This window comes from Capricornis sumatraensis, chromosome X (genome assembly GCF_032405125.1).
Source record: "Capricornis sumatraensis isolate serow.1 chromosome X, serow.2, whole genome shotgun sequence".
NCBI lineage: Eukaryota > Metazoa > Chordata > Mammalia > Artiodactyla > Bovidae > Capricornis > Capricornis sumatraensis.
Window position 1 is genome coordinate 95,143,721 of NC_091092.1, and position 25,717 is coordinate 95,169,437.

Sequence of the window (25,717 nt, forward strand, 5' to 3'; positions counted from 1 at the left end):
CAGTCACTCAGTCGTATCCAACTCTTTGCGACCCCATGAATTGCAGCACGCCAGGTCTCCCTATCCATCACTATCTCCCAGAGTTCACTCAAACTCATGTACATCGAGTCGGTGATGCCATCCAGCCATCTCATCCTCTATTCCCCCCTTCTCCTCCTGCCCCCAATCCCTCCCATAATCAGTCTTTTCCAATGAGTCAACTCTTCAGATGAGGTGGCCAAAGTACTGGAGTTTCAGCTTTAGCATCAGTCCTTCCAAAGTACACCCAGGACAGATCTCCTTTAGAATGGACTGGTTGGATCTCCTTGCAGTCCAAGGGACTCACAAGAGTCTTCTCTGACACCACAGTTCAAAAGCATCAACACTTTGGCACTCAGCTTTCTTCACAATCCAACTGTCACATTCATACATGACCACTGGAAAAACCATAGCCTTGACTAGACGGACCTTTGTTGGTAAAGTAATGTCTCTGCTATCTAGGTTGGTCATAACTTTCCTTTAAGGAGTAAGCATCTTTTAAATTCATGGCTGCAATCACCATCTGCAGTGATTTTGGAGCCCCAAAAAGTAAATCTGACACTGTTTCCACTGTTTCCGCATCTATTTCCCATGAAGTGATGGGGCCAGATGCCATGATCTTCGTTTTTTGAATGTTGAGCTTTAAGGCAACTTTTTCACTCTCCACTTTCACTTTCATCAAGAGGCTTTTTAGTTCCTCTCCACTTTCTGTCATAAGGGTGGTCTCATCTGAATATCTGAGGTTATTGATATTTCTGCCAGCAATCTTGATTCCAGCTTATGCTTCTTCCAGCCCAGCATTTCTCATGATGTACTCTGAATATAAGTTCAATGAGCAGAGTGAAAATATACAGCCTTGACGTACTCCTTTTCCTATTTGGAACCAGTCTGCTGTTTCATGTCCAGTTCTAACTGTTGCTTCCTGACCTGCATATAGGTTTCTCAAGAGGCGAGTCAGGTGGTCTGGTACTCCCATCTCTTGAAGAATTTTCCACAATTTATTGTGATCCACACAGTCAAAGGCTTTGGCATAGTCAATAAAACAGAAATAGATGTTTTCCTGGAACTCTCTTGCTTTTCCATGATCCAGCATATGTTGGCAATTTTATCTCTGGTTCCTCTGCCTTTTCTAAAACCAGCTTGAACATCTGGAAGTTCACGGTTCACATATTGCTGAAGCCCGGCTTGGAGAATTTTGAGCATTACTTTACTAGTGTGTGAGATGAGTGTAATTGTGCGGTAGTTTGAGCATTCTTTGGCATTGCCTTTCTTTGAGATTGGAACGAAAATTGACCTTTTCCAGTTTTGTGGCCACTGTTGAGTTTTACAAATTTGCTGGCATATTGAGTGCAGCACTTTCACAGCATCATCTTCCAGGATTTGAAATAGCTCACCTGGAATTCCATCACCTTCACTAGCTTTGTTTGTAGTGATGCTTTCTAAGGCCCGCTTGACTTCGCATTCCAGGATGTCTGGCTCTAGGTGAGTGATCAGACCATTGGGATTATCTTTGTCGTGAAGATCTTTTCTGTGCAGTTGTTCTATGTATTCTTGCCAACTCTTCTTAATATCTCCTGCTTCTGTTAGGTCCGTACCATTTCTGTCCTTTATCGAGCCCATCTTTGCATGAAATGTTCCCTTGGTATCTCTAATTTCCTTGAAGAGATCTCTTTCCCATTTGGTTGTTTTCCTCTATTTCTTTGCATTGATCCCTGAGGAAAGCTTTCTTATCTCTTCTTGCTATTCTTTGGAACTCTGCATTCAGATGCTTATGTCTTTCCTTTTCTCCTTTGCTTTTCACTTTTCTTCTTTTCACAGCTATTTGTAAGGCCTCCCCAGACAGCCATTTTGCTTTTTTGCATTTATTTTCCATGAGGATGGTCTTGATCCCTGTCTCCTATACAATGTCATGAACCTCCATCCATAGTTCATCAGAGAATCTATCTATCAATCAGTTCTAGTCCCTTAAATCTATTTCCCAGTTCTACTGTATAATCATAAGGGATTTGACTTAGGTCATACCTGAATGGTGTAGTGGTTTTCCCTACTTTGTTCAATTTAAGTCTGAATTTAGCAATAAGGAGTTCATGATCTGAGCCACAGTCAGCTCCCAGTCTTGTTTTTGCTGACTGTATAGAGCTTCTCCATCTTTGGCTGCAAAGAATATAATCAATCTGATTTCAGTGTTGACTATCTTGTGATGTCAACATGTGTAGAGTCTTCTCTTGTGTTATTGGAAGAGGGTGTTTGCTATGATCAGTGCATTCTCTTGGCAAAACTCTATTAGCCTTTTCCCTGCTTCATTCCATATTCCAACGCCAAATTTGCCTGTTAGCCCACGTCCAAGGAGCAGTGGCTACACGGACACAGGATGGCCAAGAGGAGCTAGTCCACATTCAAGGTCAGGAGGGGTGGTAGTGAGGAGATACCCCTTGTCCAAGGTAAGGATCACCGGCTGCACTTTGCTGGAGCAGCTTTGAAGAGATACTCCATGCCCAAGGTAAGAGAAACCCAAGTAAGATGGTAGGTGTTGCAAGAGGGCATCAGAGGGCAGACACACTGAAACCATAATCACAGAAAACTAGTCAATCTAATCACATGGACCACAGCTTGGTCTAACTCAATGAAACTAAGCCATGCCCTGTGGGGCCACCCAAGACGGGTGGGTCATGGTGGGGAGGTCTGACACAATGTGGTCCTCTGGAGAAGGGAATGGCAAACCACTTCAGCATTCTTGCCTTGAGAACCCCATGAACAGTATGAAAAGGCAAAATGAGAGGATACTGAAAGAGGAACTCCCCAGGTCAGTAGATGCCCAATATGCTACTGGAGATCAGTGGAGAAATAACTCCAGAAAGAATGAAGGGATGGAGCCAAAACAAACAAACAAAAAATACCCAGTTGTGGATATGACTGGTGAGAGAAGCAAGGTCTGATGCTGTAAAGAGCAATATTGCATAGGAGCCTAGAATGTTAGGTCCATGAATCAAGGCACATTGGAAGTGGTCAAACAGGAGATGGCAAGAATGAATGTCAACATTCTAGGAATCAGCGAACTAAATTGGACTGAAATGGGTGAATTTAACTTAGATGACCATTATATCCACTACTGTGGGCAGGAATCCCTCAGAAGAAATGGAGTAGCAGCCCTCATGGTCAACAAAAGAGTCTGAAATGCAGTACTTGGATGCAATCTCAAAAACGACAGAATGATCTCTGTTCATTTCCAAGGCAAACCATTCAATATCACAGTAATCCAAGCCTATTCCCCAAACAGTAATGCTGAAGAATTGAAGTTGAACGGTTCTATGAAGACCTACAAGACCTTTTAGAACTAACACCCAAAAAAGGTGTCCTTTTCATTTTAGGAGACTAGAATGCAAAAGGAGGAAGTCAAGAAACGCCTGGAGCAACAGGCAAATTTGGCTACAGTCTATGAGGTTGCAAAGAGTGACTAAGCACATAAATTACACTCCAGGACTAGGTTGCCTCAGGTCAAACAACTAGCAGGGAGGGTCACAGCCCCACCCAGCAGCAGAAAATTGGATTAAAGTTTTACTGAGCACGGTTGAGAGTCCCTTGGACAGCAAGGAAATCAAACCAGTCAATAGTCAAGGAAATCAGTCCTGAATATTCATTGAAGGACTGATACTGAAGCTGTAGCTCCAATACTTTGGCCACCTGATGCAAAGAACTGACTCATTGGAAAAAACCGTGATGCTTGGAAAGATTGAAGGCAAGAGGAAAAGGGGGTGACATGGTGAGATGATTGGATGGCATCACTGACTTGATGGACATGAGTTTGAGCAAGCTCCTGGAGTTGGTGATGGACAGAGAAACCTGGTGTGCCGCAGTTCATGGGGCCACAAAGAGTTGGACACAACTGAGCGACTGAACTGAACTGAATTGAGCATGGCCCTGCCCACCAGAGCAAGATTCAGTTTTCCCCAAAGCCAATCCCTCCCATCAGAAAGCTTACACAACCTTTTCTCCTCATCCACCAGAAGTCAGACAAGCTGTAAAATTTTTCTTCTAATTCTGGGGGAAATGCCATTCTTAATTTGATAGGGATTGCATTTAATCTGTAGACTGCTTTGGATAGTATAATCATTTTGTTAATATTGATTCTTCCCATCAAAAAACATGTTATATCTCTCCATCTGTTTGTGTCATCTTTGATTTCTTTCATCAATATCTTACAGTTTTTGGAGTACAGGACTTTGATCTCCATAGGTAGGTTTATTCCTTGGTATTTTATTCTTTTTTGATGTGATGATAATGGGATTGTTTCCTTAACTTGTCTTTCTGATCTGTCATCGCTAGTGTATAGAAATGCAAGAAATTTCCGTCTTTTAATTTTGTGTGCTATGACTTTTCTAAGGTTATTGATGAGCTCTAGTAGTTTTCAGGTGGCATGTCTGGATTTTCTAAATATAGTATCATGTCATCTGCAAACAGCAACAATTTCCCTTGTTTTCCAGTTTGGATTACTTTTATTTCTTTTTCTTTGATTCCCATGGCTAGAACTTCTAAAACTATGTTGAAAAAAACGTGGCAAGAGTGAAAAAAAAAAGTGGCAAGAGTGGACATGCTTATCTTGTTCCTGATCTTACAGGAAATGGTTTCAGTTTTTATCATAGAGAATAATGTTACCTGCGGGTTTATCATGTGTATGTACATCCTCACTCGAATCTAACTCTTTGCAACCCTATGAACTATAGCCTGCCAGGCTCCTCTGTCCATGAAATTTTCCAGGCAAGAATATTGGAGTGGGTCATTTCCTTCTCCAGTGGATCTTCCCAACCCAGGGATCAAACTCAAGTCTCTTGCATCTCCTGAATTGACAGGCAGATTCTTTACCACTGCACCACCTGGGAAGACCATAGATTTGTCATGTATAGCCTTTATCATGTTGAGGTAGATTCCCTCTATGTGCCTACTTTCTGGAGAGTTTTATCATAAATCGATGTTGAATTTTCTCAAAAGTTTTTTCTGCACCTATTGAAATTATAACATGGTTTTAAAATTTGATAAAGTAGTGCATCACATTGATTGATTTGAGTATATTGAAGAATCCTTGAATCCCTGGGATAATTCTCACTTGATCATGGAGTGTGATCCTTTAATATCTTATTAGACTAGGATTACCAGTATTTTGCTGAGGATGGTCACACCCATTTATCAGTGATGTTAGCTTGTATTTTTTTTTTTTTTAATATCTGGGTCTGGTTTTCATATCCAGGTGAGGTAGCCTCATAGAAAGAGCTTGGGGGTGTTCCTTTTTCTGCAATTATTTGGAAGAGTTTCAGAAGGGTTGGAGTTAATCCTTCTCTAAATGATTGACATAATTCACTTGTGAAGCCATCTGCTCCTGGACTTTTGTTGGTTGGAAGTTTTTTTCTCACACTTTCAATTTCAGTGCTTGTGAATGTTCTGTTTTATATATTCAATTTTTTCTGGTTCAGTCTTGGAAGTTTGTACCTTTTTAAGAATTTCTCCATTTCTTCTAGGTTGTTTGGCCTATAGTTGCTTGTAGTAGTCTCTTGTGATCCTTTGATTTCTGTAGTGTCAGCTATAACTTTTTCATTTTAATTTTACTCATTTGAGTTTTCTCCCTTTTTTTCTTGAAGAGTCTGGCTAAAGGTTTATCAATTTTGTTTAACTTCTCAAAGAGTTAGCTTTTAGTTTCCTATATCTTAGCTTTTGTTTTCATTGTCTCTGCTTTCTTTGTTTCTGCTCTGATATGTATGTTTTCTTTTCTTCTAACTTTGGGTTTGTTTCTCTATATCCAGTTGCTATAGGCTTAAAGTTAGCTTTTTTATTTGAGATTTTTACTTTTTCCTGAGGTAAGATTGTATTGCTGTAAACTTCTTAGAATTGCTTTTGCTGTATCCCATATGTTTTGGATCATAAAGTTTTGGTTGTCATAAGTCTCTAGATATTTTTAAATTTCCTCTTTGATTTCTTCAGTGATCTATTGGTTGTTCAATAACCTATTGTTTGGCCTCCTTGAACTTTTGTTTTTTACCTCTTTTTTTTTTTTCCCTGTAATTGATTACTAATTCCAGAGGACACTAGTTGGAAAAGAAGCTTGATATGATTCCAATTTCCTTACATTTACCAGTGCTTCAACTTCCCTGTTGGTCCAGTGGTTAAGAATGCACCTGCCAATGCAGAGGATACAGGCTTGTTCCCTGGTCCATGAAGATCCCACATGCCATGGAGCAACTAAACCCATGCACCACCAAAACTACTAAGCCTACTTGCCTAGAACTTGTGCTCCGCAATAAGAGAAGCCACTGCAATGAGAAGCCCGCACACTGAAACTAGAGGACCTGCTGCTCGCCACAACGAGAGCAAACCCATGCACAGCAAAGAAGCCCTAGCACAGCCAAAAGTAAATTAATTAATTAATTAACTTACCAAGGCATGATATGTTACCCAAGATGAGACCTATTCTGGAGAATGTTCCACGTGCACTTTCATGGAGAAGAAAGTGTATTCTGCTGCTTTCAGATGGAATGTCCTATAAATATCAATCGTCTCTCTGGTCTAATGTGTCATACAAGGCTGTATTTCCTTATTAATTTTCTGTCTGGATGATCTGTTTATTGGTGTCAGTGGAGTGTTAAAATGTCCCATTATTGTTGTATTACTGCCAATTTCCCCTATTATGGCTGCTAGGATTTGCCTTATATATTGAGGTGCTCTTATATTGGATACATATATAATTCTTATGCCTTCTTCTTTTACTGATATCTTGATCATTATGTACTTTCTTTCTTTGTCCCTTGTAACAGTCTCTATCTTAAAGTCTATTTTGTCTGATATGAATATTGCTACTCCAGCTTTCTTTTGATTTCATTTGCATGGGATATCTTTTCACATTCTCTCACTTTCAGAGTGTATGTGTTCCTAGATTTGAAGTGGGTGTCTTGTGGACACCATATATACAGGTCTTGTTTTTTATATATATTCTGTCAGTCTAAGTCTTTTTTGCATCATGAAATTCAATTAAATTTAGCATAAATCTCAATATTTAAGTTCACTTCAAATCAACATTCATTTCCTTAATTGTTTAGGGTTTGTTTTTGTAGGACATTTATTCTTCTCTTCCTGTTTTGTTCTCTTTTGGCTCATCTTTGGTGTTGTATTTGTGTTACTTTTTCTTTTACGTGTGTGTATCTATTGTAGTCTTTGGTGGGGGAGGGTTTCATTTCCTATAAAGTTTTGATATAGCAGTCTCATACATATATATATATATATATATATATATTGGTGGCTCAGACAGTAAAGCGTCTGTCTACAATGCAGGAGACCCGGGTTCGATCCCTGGGTCGGGAAGATCCCTTGGAGAAGGAAATGGCAACCCACTCCAGTATTCTTGCCTGGAAAATCCCATGGACAGAGGACCCTGGTTGGCTACTGTCCATGGGGCCACAGAGTCAGACACGACTGAGCGACTTCACTATCTATCTATCTATATAGTTGCTTTAAGTTGCTGTTCTCTTCATTTCAAATGCAGTTCCCATTTCCTGCGTTTGTACTTTCCTCCTCACATGGTTCCAGGTTTTGGTATCATATTCATGTGTGGATGATTTCCGTTTTTTACTGTATGCTTGTTTTAACTGGGTTTCATTGAGCTTAAGAGTTAGCTGCTGCTGCTGCTGCTAAGTTCCTTCAGTCATGTCCGACTCTGCGCGACTCCATAGACAGCAGCCCACCAGGCTACCCCGTCCTTGGGATTCTCCAGGCAAGAACACTGAAGTGGGTTGCCATTTCCTTCTCCAATGCATGAAAGTGAAAAGTGAAAGTTGAGTCGCTAGGACTGTGTTTCTTCTGGAGGTTCTGGGGGCAGAATCTGCTTCCTTGCCTTTCTCAGTTTTTAGAGGCCACCTGTATTCCTTGACTTGTGTCCTCTTCATCTGCAAACCCATCAACATTGCTTCTTCAATTGTTTCTCTGACCCTCTTTGACCTTTTAAAGACACCTGTAATTACATTGGGCCCATCCAGATAATCTAGAATCATCTCCCAAACTTAAACTCCTTAACTTAATCACACCACCATCCCCAAGTCCCTTTTTGCCACATAAAGTAATATATTCACCTTTGTGGGGGGGCCATTATCTTGCATGCCACATCCATCTTCCTGGAAACGTAAGACCACTTGTTTCCCATATTTGCCCATATATAGCCCAACATACACAGCATACAGAAACAGGCACCCTCTGGTTAAAGCTGGAGGGAACATCAGTTCAGATCAGTTCAGTCGTGTTTGGCTCTTTGCGACCCCATGAATCACAGCACGCCAGGCCTCCCTGTCTATCACCAACTCCCGGAGTTTACTCAAACTCATGTCCATCAAGTCGGTGATGCCATCCAGCCATCTCATCCTCTGTCGTCCCCTTCTCCTCCTGCCCCCAATCCCTCCCAGCATCAAAGTCTTTTCCAATGAGTCAACTCTTCACATGAGGTGGCCAAAGTACTGGAGTTTCAGCTTTAGCATCAGTCCTTCCAATGAACACCCAGGACTGATATCCTTTAGAATGGACTGGTTGGATCTCCTTGCAGTCCAAGGGACTCTCAAGAGTCTTCTCCAACACCACAGTTCAAAAGCATCAATTCTTCGATGCTCAGCTTTCTTCACAGTCCAACTCTCACATCCATACATGACCACTGGAAAAACCATAGCCTTGACTAGATGGACTTTTGTTGGCAAAGTAATGTCTCTGCTTTTCAATATGCTATCTAGCTTGGTCATAACTTTCCTTCCAAGGAGTAAGCATCTTTTAATTTCATGGCTGCAGTCACCATCTGCAGTGATTTTGGAGCGAAAAAAAACAAACAAAAAAAAGTCTGACAGCATTTCTACTGTTTCCCCATCTATTTGGCATGAAGTAATGGGACCAGATGCCATGATCTTCGTTTTCTGAATGTTGAGCTTTAAGCCAAATTTCTCACTCCTCCCTTTCACTTTCATCAAGAGACTCTTTAGTTCCTCTTCACTTTCTGCCATAAGGGTGGTGTCATCTGCATATCTGAGGTTATTGATATTTCTACCAGCAATCTTGATTCCAGCTTGTGCTTCTTCCAGCCCAGCATTTCTCATTATGTACTCTGCATAGAAGTTAAATAAGCAGAGTGACAATATACAGCCTTGACGTACTCCTTTTCCTATTTGGAACCAGTCTGTTGTTCCATGTCCAGTTCTAACTGTTGCTTCCTGACCTGCATATAGGTTTCTCAATAGACCTGTCAGGTGGTCTGGTATTCCCATCTCTTGAAGAATTTTCCAGTTTATTGTGATCCACACAGTCAAAGGCTTTGGCAGTCAATAAAGCAGAAATAGATGTTATTCGGGAACTCTCTTGCTCTTTCCATGATCCAGCGGATGTTGGCAGTTTGATCTTTGGTTCCTCTGCCTTTTCTATTTGCTGCCTTAGAACTGAAGCTGTGCAAGTACAGTCATCCCTCAGTATCCATAGGGGATTGGTTACAGGTACCTTGTAGATATCAAAAGCACTGCATGCTCAAGTCCTTTTTATAAAATGGTGTAGTATTTGCATATAATCTATGCACATCCTCCTGTATAGTTTAAATCATCTCTAGATTATTTATAATACTTAATACAATGTAAATGCTATGTAAATAGTTGCCAAGATGCAGCAAATTGAAGGTTAGCTTTTTGGAACTTTCCAGAATTGTTTCAAATATTTTCAATCCACAGTTGATTGAATCAGAGGATGTAGATTCCATAGATACAGAGAATCAAATGTATTTCCTCTTCCCAGTGCATGTCTGTCCTTCCTCAGGTCCTTGGTGGAAATATCAGGGAAAAGATACAGTGTAGTGATTAAGAGCACAGGCTCATGAACTAGATTGCCTATGTTCATATCCTGGCTCTATTACTTCTATCTGAAACCTTTGAGAAATTAACTCATTTTATTGGGCCTCCATTTCTTTATCTGTAAAATAGGATAAAACAGTATATTCTCAGAGCATTTCCCACTATTAGAATTTATAATTTGATCTGAGAAAGTGGTCTAGGCTTTGAAATCTTTAAGATTCTAATATGCAGACAAGTTTGAGAGCCATTGCCTCAAAGGGTTGTTGTAAGGATTTAAAGTTCACAGAATACATAACTTGCTTTTCCTTGCACATGTTGGCTCACCAAGAAGGGAGCTAGTGTGAGTATGCCAGGTCCAAGACAACCTAGAAGGCTTATCTGAGTCTCAGTTTCCTCATTTGTAAAACTAGGACAACCATAGCAAGGTTACAAAATTGACATGTTTTATAAACCACAAAGTACTGCCCAACAGCTTTTGTACATACATATATCCTCCATTCTCACTTCATACTCCACTTCCCACTATCTTCTGCAACAGGGTTCAACTCAAGGTAATTTCTCTGACCTTCACTGACACTACAAGAAGTGAGGGTAGTAGGAGGTGGGCAAGCTTGGAGGCATTCCTGACAAGGAGGCAGGAAAGGGCCTGACCATCCCAGGAGGAGTCCAGAGATATAAACCACTCCTTACAAGCAGACCCAGGGCCAAACAAACCCAAGAGCATCACATGGTCAATGCAGGGCCCATCTACATAGGAAAAATTGGCCTAGGACTATGGAAAGGACACAGACTATTAATTCATGCAGCCCTGTATCCTTGGGTAGTTATTCTACTCTTCTATTTTTTTCAAGTTCATTCCTTCCTCTATAAAATGAGGATGGATAGTCATACACATTCCCAATAGGACTGAAGTGAGAATGAAAGTGACCAGGGATAGAAAAGTGGTTCACAGAGTGGAAATTACATTAAAGTATCTTACAGTCATCCACTGATACCATAAAGAAAGATTAAGTCATAGTGAAGTCTTCCTAAATTTTATTGGCACTGAAATAGAACATGGGTTAAGCATAAACCCCTCCAAAAACAAATTTTTAAAAAACCCCAAAAGATGCACAAAAAAAACCCCTGAATATAAAATCTAATCTTTCTCCCCAGCTTCCCCCGGTGGGGAGGGGGGTGGTGGTGGGGTGGTATACTATCTTTAAGGCAGCTGGATTGCCCCATAATTCCAGGTTTGAATTTAGCAAATATAGGGCACATCACCAAGAGAGTGTCAATATAATACACAGCAATGCACATACGATTTCCCGAGGTCAAGCAGAAGACAAGGGGATGGAGGGATCAAAGCCATGGACTCTGGGCTAGGGGCACTGCATGGAAGTACAGTAGAGTCCCTTTGGGGAATGAACTTTGAGAAGAAAGCAGGAAAAAAAGGGAACAATAAAACCAAATACCAAGTACTTTAAAAAAGGATTGTATGACCTACAGTGACAAATGATATCACGAATACTGAAAGCTTCTTACATTAATTTTTCTAGCAAAATATGCTTCTTAGGTGTAGGGGTGGTAAAGGAATGAGGCCAAAATGATGCTGTCCCAAGACTAGTATCTTCTAAGGGTGCATTAGCAAGAAATGCAGAAATCAATGTTGAGTTAGATGCTGCTAAAATATATAACACTTGTAGAAAGAAAAAAAGCACACGTGAGACAGAGAGGAAGAGGATGCTGCTCCTGGGTTGAGAGAAAGAGGTGGCGGCGTGAAAGGGACCAGACCAGAGCCCCTAACAGCTCTCTTGTTTACAGTTCCAAGGGATAGCACAGCTGGTGGCAAGATCTGGGTTAAAGGCTTATTAAACAGAGGCAGGACCCAATCATCACCTTAGAGAGGGGCGATGGGAAGGGGCTGTTAGGCACTTGGTAGGGCTCAAGTAAACTGTAGGATCTGGGCCACGAGCTTCTCTCACCACACTTGGCTTCTTCCACACATTCACCAATTGAGCCAACTGACATCAAGATCCAGGACTCATGAAACCAAGGCCTTAATGACTCTGAAGCAGAAGTTGTGGCCCAACTAGCCCTGAAGGGAGAAGTGGTTTGGGACCCCTGGAGGTGAAAATACTGAAGCCACATGTGAATATTTCCTCCCCTTGGCAAGAGTCCTAGATGTGGCTGGCTGGGTTTGGGAATAATCATCCCTATTGTTCTACCTGAGGGGATTTGTGGATTAGAGTGGGGAAGGGCAGGTCCCAAGAAGGGAAGAGGAACACAGAATAATAAGTAAGGGATATATCTGCCCATAGAGCTCACCTGAAATAAGCCTAGGCTCCCATAAAACATAGAGGCATATTCTTTACCCAATCATGTCTGAACAGAAGGGCTAACACCCTTGCAGGATGTTGGGGAAGCCTCTTGAAGGCATATTCTCCCCCATATCACCCTGAAGAGAAAAATGAGTGTCTGAACTCAGGGACAAGGCTTATTGGGACTGAATTTGTAACAGGCCCAATCTGGAAGGTAGAGAGAAGAATGACTGAACATCTTTTTAGCCTCCAATCATTACAAAACATAAGTAACTCTAGAAGGAATGGACATTAGGAGGCCTAATCCTAGGGCAGTTGACACTCTAGAGCATGTAGCCAGGGCCCTGCCTTCATCTCTAAATCTGTGATGCTTCAATTCTGCAAATCACAAGACCATGAAGATGAAGGCTGTGGTAGGGCAGGGGTGAGGGCCAGTTTTCAACATACTCCATACTTGACTCTTGCAGAGCAGCATTAAATATGAGAGTATTTCCCAAACCAAGTGGGAAGCGCCTCTGAGCTGAGAAAGTGTTCTCTTCTAGCAAGCCAGATCACCCAGGACAGAGGAAAAAGAGGATCTCATTGGCACCATAGTGGCCATCTCTCTGCCTAGGGAAGTGAGTAAGGATTGAGGGGCTAGGTTTGGTCCCATGGCTGCACTGAATGCTTGGCGTGACTCCAGGACTACTTTAGTTAATGGCTCCAGCACAGTGTGAGTTAGGCAAGAGTATAAGAGTGTGAGAGCAAGGAAGAAGGGAGGGGGTCCCTAGGGGCTAGGTGCCCTTTACATAGACTCAAACTCATCAATGCGCTGCTTAGTATTGCCCTGCCGGATCTGGCGCAGGGTCTTGTATTTGTCTCGACCCAGTCGCATGTTCTCAGCATGAATCATGTCATTAGCAGTCTTCTTGGACTCATCACGGGCATTGGCCAGCTCTGATTTGAGGGCCTGTGAAGGTGTAAGGGGATAAAGGGTTAATGGCTTCCTCTAATTTTACCTCCCCTTATTAACCAAATGTATTTCCTGATTTATCCTGTCCCACCCTCTCCTTCACCTTTCTCTCTCCCCTCCCACTCCACTCCTGCTGCCCCCACCCTTTATACACACAAACACACACACATACATATTTTTTTGAGAGCCATTTCCAGCCCTATTAGAATTTCAGTGGAGCAAGAATAAAACAAAAGACACCAACTGAGTGGATCAATTGATGACAGGTATTCTCTGCGAGTAGAGCTATACATCAAAGATTTAGGTAGGAATTGTGTCAACTAAATATTTTCTGAATATAAGAGGTAAATGGAATATGAATGGAGGACAGAGTGAAAAAAAAAGGAGGGGGAACAGGTAGTTCAGAGTCTGATTTATAAGTGAGAGATCCCTCCATTAAAGCCCTCATTGAGAAATGCTCAAGCTCCCACACAGCACTGAGACAGGTTCTTCTCCTTCTCTCCTACCCCAATGATATAGGGAAGGCCATGGCTACTAAGTCAATACACATGATCTCCATGACCCTTTGGGTCTGCTTGGATACCTTCAGGTGCTTCTGCACACGCTCATTCTTTTCCGCCTCAGTGGTACGTTCCTCCTCACTGCGATCCTTGGCCATGGCATCAGCTCTCAGTTCAGCGCTGGCCTCTGCCCCGTTCTCATCCTGCTCATCCTGCTCATTTTCAGCAGGCTCTGCCACATGAGGCGTGCTCATGGCAGTCTTCAGCTCTGCACGGGTCTTCTCCAAGTCTTCTTGTACCATCTGAGCCTGTTCAGTAACAGAGGAATGAAAGGGCTGGCAGCCAAACCAGATTAACTTACAGCATCCCTACATGGGCCTAGAATGGCCCAGAAGACAGCAGGCACCAGGTAGTTCAAGCCACTTTGCCTGACTGATCCTGAGTTCCTTCAGCTGTATAACAGGAGTAATTGTACCAAATTCCCTAGGGGTACTGGAGAATTCTGGGAAGTATTTGAGAGAGCCTTGAGCTCCTCCCATGATACACACTGTCAAGGAAGGATGGAAAAGTGACAAAACCCAAACCTAAGGAATCCAAGAACTTATGCATGATATCCCATCCCACACTGCTTAGCCCTGGGCATTATGTCTTACCTTCTGCTGCCATTCCACAGCCTCACTCTCCTTCTTTTGTCGGGCCATCTCCAGCTGGGAGATCCGAGCTGTCAGCTCTGCCATTTCCAAGGCCTATGGATCAATTGGAAGCTTATGAGAAGTGGGCCTTCTGGTCCCTAGGGCCCAAGTTTCTTTAACCCCAGATCCTCTGAGAACTAACATGGAAGTTTCTGTTTCACTTGCATGCTGCTATGGAGACTTTTTTTACCACACCTCCTCCAGGAAGCCCAGAGGGAACACTCTCATTCTCAGATCTACTATAGCACCCTATTAACTCCCTGCCTCAACTAGACTATAGACTTGAAAGCAAACAACGTGTCACTTCTGGTTCTTCTTTATGTCACTCTCTTCCCTCTCTTCTCTCTCCCACTGCAGAGTTAGGGCCTCAGTAAAGCTTTGGAGGTCATTGTGTCACTGCCTGAAGTGGCAGACCCTTTCCTGTTATCCTACAATGCTCAGGCCTCCACTAAGATCTTCTCAGGACAAGTACAGGAATGACACTTAAGTGTCACAGAGTGATATGACCAAGGAAATAAAGCTTATGCATACCCTCACATCTTGGACAAATCTCCCAGAGGACATTTTCCCCCGAAAATTAGGTTTTAGTTTCCTGTACTCCCACTCCAAACAGTACAGGGTAAAAGCATATGTTAAGGAATTTGGGCCACAGGTTCTTAAATTCTGAGTTATAGAACCCTTGGAAATCATGATGAAAGTACAGATGCTCACCCTCCTCCCCTATAAATAATGTATAGACACAACTTTACACATGATTTTAGGGAGGAAACCCTTAAAAGAGAGTCAGAAATGACTTCTCATTCTTAGTCACAATTGTGTGACCTATACAAGTCTCTTCAACCTCTCTGAGCCCTAATTTCATTACCTGGGCATATTATCCCACATGGGTTAACCCCATAGGATTATTAGGAAGAGGAAATAGGAAAGTCAGGAAAAGTGAAAAGTTGATCGTATAGTTTGTAACACACATAGCTAGTCAATCAGGTGTGAATCCCTTCTTTCCTCCCTCTCTACTTTGTCAGGTCATCAGCTCAAGTCCCCACTTGCTAAGAAAAAGAATAAAAGTAAGGATTAGGGAAGTGACTTCTCAGCTTGCTTCTGAAGGAGCTATCTGCTGGAAGCCTTCAGAGAGGTACTCTGCTAAAAAGAGCCAGATGTGCAAACAGGTAGGTAGACAGAAGAGAAAATTCAGATCCCATAATCCCATCCCATTTTGTAGCTTTACCAATTGTTCCTGGGTCTTCTTCTGGTCCTGGGAGGCCTGCAACAGGGCCTCCTTGGCCTCTTCAGCTTCTTGACGCTCTTTGGCCAGTTTTTCAGCCTCACTCTCAGCACGCTTTCGCTCCTGTTCAAGTTCCAGAGCCCTGCGGGTCTGTTCTTCCAGTTCTGGGAAGAGAAGGAAGGAGAAAGGTGGTAAACAGTGCAGAGATTACGAAGGGACACCTAACTTCCTTCCTGGAAATGCTTCACCCTAGGCACAGATGGCAAAAAACTCTAGGCACTCTTCCCTTTGCCTCATCATTCCTCTATTCTTTTAGCCACATCTTGAATATATGCCCCGAGTCTGCAGCTCAGACAGAAGGGTTTCCAGCTCACAGAGTCAGACTGTGGGAAAATCCAGTCTCCAAGATGACTCCAAGCCTCACCTTGTTGAGCCTTCTTAGTCTGTTCCTCGATTTGCTTCAGCTTCTCCATCAGTTCCTCCTTTTCCCGTTCAATCTTCTCCTTCTCCTTTTCTGCCATCTCACGTTTCTTCTTTTCATTTTCCAGCAGAGCACTAGGAAAGGAGAAAGAAGGAATGGAACAGGATATCAAGGCCACATGGAAGCCTTGGGATCCCCAAGACCTTCTGGCCCTGATCCCTCAGTCCCCACCCATCTAACATACTTGGGGCTTGTGAGGCAAGATCACTCTCCCTTCTCCCTATATTCTTGTACTCACATCATAGCCCCACATGGGCTAGTATGCTCAGAGCCCTGCCAGTTTGTCCCAGTATCAGGAGGTCCAACCTGGACTCCCAGCTCATCCACTACCCAGTGAATAACCAGTGGGTGACCTTAGCTGCATTATTTCTTTGCTCTTGTTCTTAGTAATCCTATGTGTAAGATGTGTAAGATGTGTAAGTCTTGCCCTGTCTACCTTATGGAGTTACAGAGAGAAAAGTTTTGACTGATACACTGTGCTTCAAGTCTGTTGATCTCTATGGCTAGGGCATTAATCCTCTGCCCTGTGAAGTTCAGTTTTAGGCTCCTTTCTCTCAAAATTTGTTGTAAATCTAAATTAAGTATCGGCTTTTTCTTGCCTCACCACCTCTTCCAGTAGTCCTTCTTTTCTCCCTTGGTTAGATGTCTTTTCTCTCAAAATAGTTGGCCCTATCCTTCTCCATAGCCCTCTACCCTGTTATTTTTCTCCATAGTACTTATCATATCACAGACTATAATATGCTTATTTGATCTCCCTGTCTCATCCCACTAGAATGACAGCTTCATGGGAGCAGAGCAGAGATTTCTGTCTTTTGTTCACTGCTCAATAAATATATATTGAGTGAATGAATGACACAGCATTGTGCCCTGAATAGTTATGCATATACTGTTTTTCCCCTTTCTTCTACTAGACTGTGAGGTCCTGCAGGGCAGGTTCCTGCCAGAACCAGTTCTGTAAACTGATCCTCATACCATTTTTTTTTTCCAGAATAAATGTGAACCTTGGTGTCTAACCTCTCTTACATGGAGTCATTTTCCAGCCTACTAGATTAGAAGCTTCCTGAGATTCCAAACTCTTTATGATAGAGTATCTATTAGACCAGTGGTATCAAACCTTAATGTGTACAGGAATCACCTGGGGTCTTATTTTTTTTTAATAAATTATTGAGGTGATAATCATATTAATAATATAAAATTAATCATTTAAACCAAATAATTCAGTGGCATTTAACACACGCACAATATTTCATCATGCCAAAGTAAAACCTCATACCTGGTGTTAAGAAATTTCTCTACATCTCCCTTCCCTCCAGCCCTTGACAATCATCAATCTGTCATCTGTCTCAGTAGGTTTATCTATTCTGTATATTTCATATAAATGGAATAATACAATATAGGACCTTTTGTGTCTGGTTTCTTTCATTTAGCATAATGTTTTAGATATTCATTCACATTATAGTATGTATCAGTATTTTGTTCTTTTTAATGACTGAATAATATTTCATTGGATAGCTGAATAATTTGTTTATCCATTCATTCAGTGATGGACATTTGGGCTGTTTTCACCTTTTGGCTACTGTGTATTTCACAGCTACAAACATGTGTGTGCCATCTGTTTAATCTGTTTGTGCCAAAATGTTTGACCATCTGTTTTCAATTTTTTTTTTTTTTTCAGTATATACTTAGGAGGGGAATTGTGGAGTTATACGATAATTCTACATTTAACTTTCTGAGGACCCATCAGTTGTTTTCTAAACAGTTGAACCATTTCACATTCCCAACAGTGAAGAACATGAGTTTCAGTCTCTCCACACCCTTGCCAACAGCTGTTATTTTCTGTTTTCATTTATTATATCCATATTAGTGAGTATGAAATAGTACCTCACTGAGGTTTCAAATTGCATTTCCCTAATAACTAAGGGTATTTTCATGTGCCTGCTGGCCATTTACACATCTTCTTTGAAGAAATGGTTAACTAGGATCTTAAAATGCAGATTTTGAATAAGCACATTTGGAGTAGGTCTCAGATACTGCCTTCCTAAACAGTTTCAAAGTTGATGCTGATGCTGCTAAGCCTTGATGCACTTTGAGTAGCAAAGGGGGCACAGTGCAAAAGGGCTGGAAAAATCTGGTAGCTCTGTCTAATTCCACTCAAAAGATCCTATAGAGTCCAGGTTTAAATGTGCATGGAGCCTTTTGCTACTACCACTATACTGGTCAGATAGCCCAGAGCAACCCAGAGTCCACTTAGAAGAGCAATAGCATGAGGGCTATAGATAATAGGGAAGTATGAAATGCCCCTCTCTCCTATGAACCTCTGAAATCCTAGGGTTCTAAATGCCTGATTCCTGAGGATGAGGATGTCTGAGACTTAAAGGAAAAGGTGTCATCCCTGTACAGCTCCCTTTCCCTCAGTACCAGGATGACTTCATGTCCTGCCTTTAGCCCCTCTCTCTTATGAACCTCTGAAATCCTAGGGTTCTAAATGCCTGATTCCTGGGGATGAGGATGTCTGAGGCTTAAAGGAAGAGGTGTCACCCCTGTACAGCTCCCTTTCCCCCAGTGCCAGGATGACTTCAGGTCCTGCCTTTAGCAGCCTTGACACCTTTGAAAAGCTTCCTTGTCATAGCTCCAGCCCCCACGTCAGTTCCACACCACCTACCGCTCCATCTGCTTCTGGTGCTTCTCCTCCCGGGCCTGTGCCTTCATCTGCTGTACTTCAATGGTGTCAGGCTTGCGACGGCGCATGTATAGCTCATGGTTCCCCATGCACAGAGCCAAGATCCGTTTGTTAATCCGCAGCCGAGGAGCATAGAAAACAAAGTCCTGGTAGAAAACCAGCAGTCAGAAAGAGTGTAGAGGGAAAGATGAAAGTGGGCTTCTGCCTTCTGAAAAGCTAAGTTAAAAAGCACTGAAACAATCATATTACAGATGGGAAGACCAATTCTCAGAGTGGTGAAGTGACTTGCCCAGGGTCAGATGGCAAGTTAGTGGCAGACCCAGGTCTAGAACCCAGGCTTCTTAACTCCAAAACTAGTGCTCTTCCTACCAAGCCACAATTTCTTTCAACATTTCCTTATGAAAAATCATCTTAAAATACCCTCAATCCAGTTGAAAGACAGAAACTGACTTCATCTGCTAATTAAATATCCTGCTGGGTCTCAGGAAACTCTCTTAGAGGTACAATAATCTTTAGATAATACCTTGGTGAGTGTAGTATGAGTGAGCTGTAGTGGTTCTATATCTTCTAAAAGCATATCTTAGAGCCAGTCCCTTCAATCCTATTTGGAATAAGGCAATGTATTTGTAAATACACATGAATATGTAAGTCTCCTGAACATCAGTTATCCTGGTTGTTGTGTTTTAAATAAGCCCTTGGTCTCAGCTGGCTTTGTTACTTACCTTTCTGATGAAAGTTGAGCAAAACAGCAGTTAAAACACACACACACACACACAAGAAAATCCAGTGAGCTGGAGTTTGTTACTACAAATACCACTGGACCATGGTCACCAGCTGATGGGCTAACCACCAGCTCTTCTGCCACTGAACCCAAACTGCTACCATCTCACATAGCTTGGGGTGCAGTAGAAGGAGCACAAGCTCTAGAGGTCAAACAACCTAGGTATAAATTCCAGCTCTACCATTTTAGCTGTATGATCTTGGGCAAATCACTCCATCCCTCTGAAACTCAATTTCATCACTTATAAAACAGGAATGCCATTACCTACCTGACAATATCATTGAGGGTTGAAGGAGACAATATATGTAAAGCTCTTAGCAGGGAAAGTTCAGAGACCTCAAAGCTAGAAGAAGGTTGAGACCTCATGAGAAGTGTCTAGTTCAGCATGGCCACTGGCCCTTGCTGGACATAGCACATCAAAAGAGGAGACTCTCACCACAGTTTTCTATCTTATTCCCAATCCCCAGTTTTTCAGTCTTGTCAGCCACAGGCAACTACATGTGACAGGTATGGCAATCATGTTAGAGGAATGACTGGACTCAAAGCATTCTTTTGTATTTGGATTGCTCTGGAGAAAAGTCTTAAGAGGACAGCAGCAAAGTTATAACAAAAAGAACAACATTTGGATCTGGACTTCTCCTGGCTCTCTCCTTTCTCCACAATTAGAGATAAATCAAGTACATGAACGATTTCCACTTTTTAAGCCTAGAGACTTTAAAAGATAAGATGTACTACCCCAGAGCCTTGGGGAAGTAAAAAACAGTGGCTAACAGACAGAACTTAGACTGCCTGTGTTTCTCCCTAATCCATGCTTCTCCTGAGACACAGTTAGCAAGGTAGCACCAGTTACAGTATGCCTCCTGACCATTTATTGGTGTCAACATCCTTTTTCATTGCCAATCACTTTTTGTGCCTCCTATTCCCATCCACATACACAAAAATCCAGAGAAAGGAGAGAAATATACAATGACATGATTAGTTCTGGCATTATGTAGGCCTTGGCCAGTGTGACCATTACCTAGGCCTTGGCCAGTGGGAGAAGTCACTTACCGGGGCTTTTTTGTCAATGGGCTTGATGACAAATTTCTTATCATTGAAAGAGATGTTCCTGATTTCACTCCAGGGGAAGCCTATCTTAGGAGTCAGCCTGTAAAAATGGATACCAAAATCATTAGGACAAACGCAAGGCAAGAAGGACATAGAGGGCTGGTGCTTTGCCCTCCCCACCACCAACTTCTCCCTTAAGGAGACAGATTAATTGCCAGCTCAGCTAGTATCATCATATGCCACCAGGTCAGCTGCCAGCACTGAGAGTTCACAAAGGACATTCTGATACTATAATCAACATATCCCTTGTCCCAACAACTAAGGTTTGCTTTATTTTTTGTTGAGGCATGGACCTTGTAACAATCTCTCAAAGAATCACCAGCCTTACTTCACTGGATTTCTTCTACTCAAGGTTGTAAAATCTAAGAGGACAGTAAATAATGAGTTCCAAGACTCAGAAGTTACACAAAACAATAATATATTTATCTTTATACTCATCAAGAGAAAACCAAGGGAAAAAAATAAGCTAGTGAGATAAGCCTTTAGCAAGATAGATTATAGGTCAAAAAATACTGAATCATCATATGAAGTGAGATTAATTACAAATCCTGACAAGGTGAGTTTTAAACCAGTGCTATCCAACAGAAATATAAATTATCACACATGCAATTTAAAATTTTCTAGTAGCCACATGTAAGTAAAAAGAAACAGAGTGGAATTAACTATAACAACAGTTCACTTAAACCAGTATATGCAAAATCCTATTATGTATTTTGAACATGTAAATGTTCATGAAGATGTAAATTAATATTTAAAATGCATTAATGAGACATTTTATATTGTTTTTTTCACACTAAGTCTTCAATGTAGTTTATACTTATAGCACATCTCAATTCAGACCAGCCACATTTCAAGTGCTCAACAGCTACATGTGGCCAGAAGATACCACAGTGGACAGTGAAAGTCTAGTCAATGCCAAGATTCAGAGGCTTGAGGGAGGTTGTGTGATCATCTGGGCTGTTCTAATCTAGGTAGAAAAAGAATGATACAGGTAGGACCCAGGAAGTAAAATCATACTTTGTCAAGTCCTAGGTGTCAAAGTAGCCCAAAAAAGTAAGCAAGCTGAGCAATATCATGTGATATCTTTTATACATGGAATCTAAAAAGAAATGATACAAATGAACTTACTTACAAAACAGAAACAGATTCACAGACTTAGAAAAGGAACTTATGGTTCTTAGAGGGGAAGGACAGGGGGGAGGGATAGTTAGGGAGTTTGGCATGGACATATACATGCTGCTATGTTTGAAATGGATAACAAACAAGGACCTACTGTATAGAACATGGAGCTCTGCTCAATGTTATGTGGCATCCTGGATAGGAAAGGAGTTTGGGGGAGAATAAATACATGTATATATATGGCTGATTCCCTTCACTGCTCACTTGAAAGTATCACAACATTGTTTGTTAATTGGTTATACCCTAATACAAAATAAAAAGTTAAAAAGCGAGCTCTGAACTATACCTGTCATTCTGCTCATAGATGTTGAGACCCAGGGCATCCACCCCCAGCCATAGCTCTGAGCCTTTCTTGTTCTTGATGTTAAAGTAGTTCACACCATACATCTCCAGATCCTGGGCAATCTTCAGATACTCCAGGACAGCATCCTCCCTAAACAACAGAATGGAAGTCAGTGGCAGGGGGTGGGGTCGCGGGGGACAGAAGGGGCAAGTAATAAGGGGAGGGCGCCTATGAATCAGACCCAGGGAGACAGAAAGCCTACTTGCTCTCCACTTCTGACAAGAATCTTGCCAAAAGGGGTTGAAAAGAGGATGGAAGGTGAGCAGATGATGGTTAACACAGCAAAACATGACTTTTACCAAAACATGTTCATAGGAGCCTAAGGTCTGTGATTCCCAAGGGGAATAAAGGCAGGCTGACTCTTGCTGACCTCTGGCATATTAGCTATCACAGAAGCCTTTTACATAGGCACATTATTAGCAGAGCCCAAATGAGATGGTGATGACAAAATGAAAAGATTCGTTCTTCAATTAGACATCTCCCAAATGGTATGCCATGTTCATAAAGATCCTTCCTCATTTCATTCTTGAAGAGGGGCCCCTTGTGGCTCAGAAACTCCCTAGGGGAGGGAATCTCAGGATCCCCTGATCTGGGCTATCAGCTCCCATCATCCACAAAAAGCACAGTTTTATAATGGTGCTGATTTGCCTTCCATTTCTAATTACATCTTGTAAACTGCATTTCTGTCTCTCTCCAACATCCTCCAGTGTTCCTAGCCTCTGCTTCTTCCCCACTGAACCAACTCTTATTCTCCTTGCAAGGGCATAGAGTCCACAGTTCCTAGGGTAGGCTTACCTGAGCATGCCCCGGTGCTCCTCATGCCACACCTGGATCCTTTCCTCCCACTGGTCCTTGTTAAGCTTGTGCTGCTCCAGGACCCTGGAAAGACAAAGTGGGGTTAGTTACACCAGAAGCAGACTGAAATTATAGCAGGAGGTATTAACTAGACACAGGGAAGTGCCTGAGGGGTATGAGACATACAGAACGGGTGACCAAGAAGGACAGTGGGAATATCTTCCTTTGTACCTTTAACCAGAAAATCCAATAAGGTGCTGTGGTCACCAAGCAAAGCAGTAACATATTAACTGTGCTGATTTGTGAGACTAAGAGGAGAAATTGGCCTCATGGAGGCATGCATACTCTCTCCTAGATCTCTGTGGGGCCAATAGTTTGCATTTGTGAGACTACTGCTCAGGGATAAGATATAGCCTGTGGCTATGGAAGTGAGAACTGAGTTCAAATGGTTTAGGGAAAAAAATGACAGGTTCAACTGTTATTATCTGTAAAATGGGCCCAGTTGTAATTATATCATAACAATAACTCTCAGATCTACTAGATCATAAACAAGGCTTGCTTTAAATATGCTATTTCAGACATTATAGCAGTGACTGATTTATGTAGAGTGCCAGGGCACAACCACTATCCCTAATACCTTCAGGTGATTTGTACATTTGCTATAGCTCCACTGCGATGGAGGTTACTGGAATGAAGCATAATTTTCCTTCCAATTTAAAAGCCTATATAAAATAGTGATTGGATGCAGTAGGGTTAAAAAAAAAAATCAAGAGACTAGGGTTCCAGGTTGCCACAAATGAGCTGTGGGAGATTCAGCAGGTCAGAGTGAGTACCTCTGCATCTCTGTTTCCTTAGCCAGGAAATAAGGATTATGCCTGCCCTATTCATTCTGTGTGTTGTGATGCTAAAATAAAAATAATTAGAATTTGAGAATGTTCAGTTTTGAAGTTTACAAAAGGAGAAATCTCTGTATACTGGGTATCAATATTAAAAGACTGTTTTGAGCTCCCCATGTCCCTGGTTTAAGTATTTCTCACTCCAATGAACCTCTGATACAAGAAGTCTAAATCAGTGAAAAGGATCAATAAATTGGAACTGGGGCAAGGAGAAGCAATTCATCTCTGGTTCTCAATATAAGCAACTGTTTCCACAGTAATGAAGTTCTGTAATAGGCAAACAGAGGAGGGAAAAAAAGTGTTTTATTTTGAGAACCAGAGAAATAAGAACAGAGTATGGTGCCATATGCAAGTATGTCTATCTGAGCATCATAACATGGTCTTCAGACAGACCTTAGTGGAGAGGGACAGATCTGGCAACCCTTGTATAAAAGGAATCAATCAGCTTTGGGCCACAGCTCACTCTGACCAGGGCAGATCACCAGGACACCACCTCACCTCTGTGGCAGCAACTTGTCCCCAGCCAAGTAGCCAGACTTGTGGACTTCCTTATTGAAGTCACCATACTTGGACTGGACAGCATAGGAGGCCAGCAACACAGCAGTCTCAGGTGGGCAGTAAATATCATCATTGAGAATGCCCTCCTTCACTTGCAGGAAGAATAGTCTCTGTGTGATGTCCTGGATCAACTCTTCAGATACATCCTCAGGGTAGAACTTGGCCCGGAACTTGAAAAGCAGAGGGCTTTCCTTCCGCACATCCTGGGCAGTCACCTAGGAGCAGCAAGGGGTTATGTGCTCTCAAAAAATAGATTTTAGGGGTAGGGGAGTGGCTGTAGGGTGGGGAGAAGACACTGGAAAGTCATCAATTTGGATAATCACAAAGAGTTGGGTAACAATTCTGGTAATTCAGAAAAGAGACATATTACTTTCATTGGTGACCCAAGCCCACATCCATAATTGCCTCCTATTGGGAATTTCTTCTTATAATAACTTAACACCTGCTGATAGTCATAAGCCCTTAAGCCATCATCAGACAATATATCCAACTGCCCCTACATTCTGAGGGTAGGTTTAAGAAACTCCTCTTTTAAGACTCTCCTCCAACTCCATAAATCAACAAAGACTAGGATGTATGACTGAGGTCTGGGAATTGATTAGACAAGAGGACAAATCAGATTGTCTTTTGAAGCCTGAAATTGGCTACTAATGGTTCCACATTTTCCCAGCAAAAGTCTCCACTCTTTGGGTAAAGAAGAATCTGCCAGTAAGAGCTAGGGCACTCACCCTCTAGACACAATCGGGAAAATAAGCCATAGGACTGTATGGAGACCTCCAAGGACAAAGTCAGACAGTTTGAGGATGATGAGCTGGAGAACTGCCATGTTCCTGCAGAGATGCTGCTGGGATGTGGAGAGTTTGAATGGACCTATACTTAAACCTTGGTGGCTCAGACAGTAAAGCGTCTGCCTACAATGCGGGAGACCTGGGCTCAATCCCTGGGTTGGGAAGATCTCCTGGAGAAGGAAATGGCAACCCACTCCAGTATTTTTGCCTAAAAAATCCCATGGACAGAGGAGCCAGGTGGACTACAGTTCATGGAGTCGCAAAGAGTCAGACACGACTGAGCGACTTCACTTTCACTATACTTAAACTGTCTCACTTGGGGTTCAACTGAGAAAATTAAGAAAGAAGGACACATCTTTATGGGGTGCAGGCATAAGTTAACAGGCAAGAAAATAGACAAGATAAGATTATGAGACTTTCAAGATTCTTTCCAGTTCAATAGTCTGTGACTCTCTAACAAATTTCCTAAAGCCCTTGAGTTTGGAAAGGAAAAAAAGGTTACCTCCTCTAGAAGAACTACTGATAGCTATGATCCATAAGTGGGTCCCATCCTCCTTGGACACTGGCCATTCTCACT

The 25,717-nt window shown here is 42.1% G+C and overlaps 1 protein-coding gene across 1 annotated transcript in view; it reads right to left on the reverse strand.

Moving 5' to 3' along the window:
* Window positions 1-10,906: 10,906 nt before the first annotated feature.
* Window positions 10,907-25,717, reverse strand: part of MSN (moesin) — a 79,258-nt gene continuing 64,447 nt past the window's right edge. Inside the window, exons 4-13 of the mRNA XM_068962771.1 lie at window positions 24,293-24,567; window positions 22,899-22,982; window positions 22,047-22,193; window positions 20,525-20,621; window positions 18,676-18,839; window positions 15,957-16,087; window positions 15,536-15,696; window positions 14,272-14,364; window positions 13,702-13,926; window positions 10,907-13,115 (exon numbers count right to left, since the gene is read on the reverse strand). Of these exons, the coding sequence (XP_068818872.1) occupies window positions 12,951-13,115; window positions 13,702-13,926; window positions 14,272-14,364; window positions 15,536-15,696; window positions 15,957-16,087; window positions 18,676-18,839; window positions 20,525-20,621; window positions 22,047-22,193; window positions 22,899-22,982; window positions 24,293-24,567 (1,542 nt within the window). The 3' untranslated portion in view covers window positions 10,907-12,950. The remainder of the gene's footprint in view (window positions 13,116-13,701; window positions 13,927-14,271; window positions 14,365-15,535; window positions 15,697-15,956; window positions 16,088-18,675; window positions 18,840-20,524; window positions 20,622-22,046; window positions 22,194-22,898; window positions 22,983-24,292; window positions 24,568-25,717) is intronic.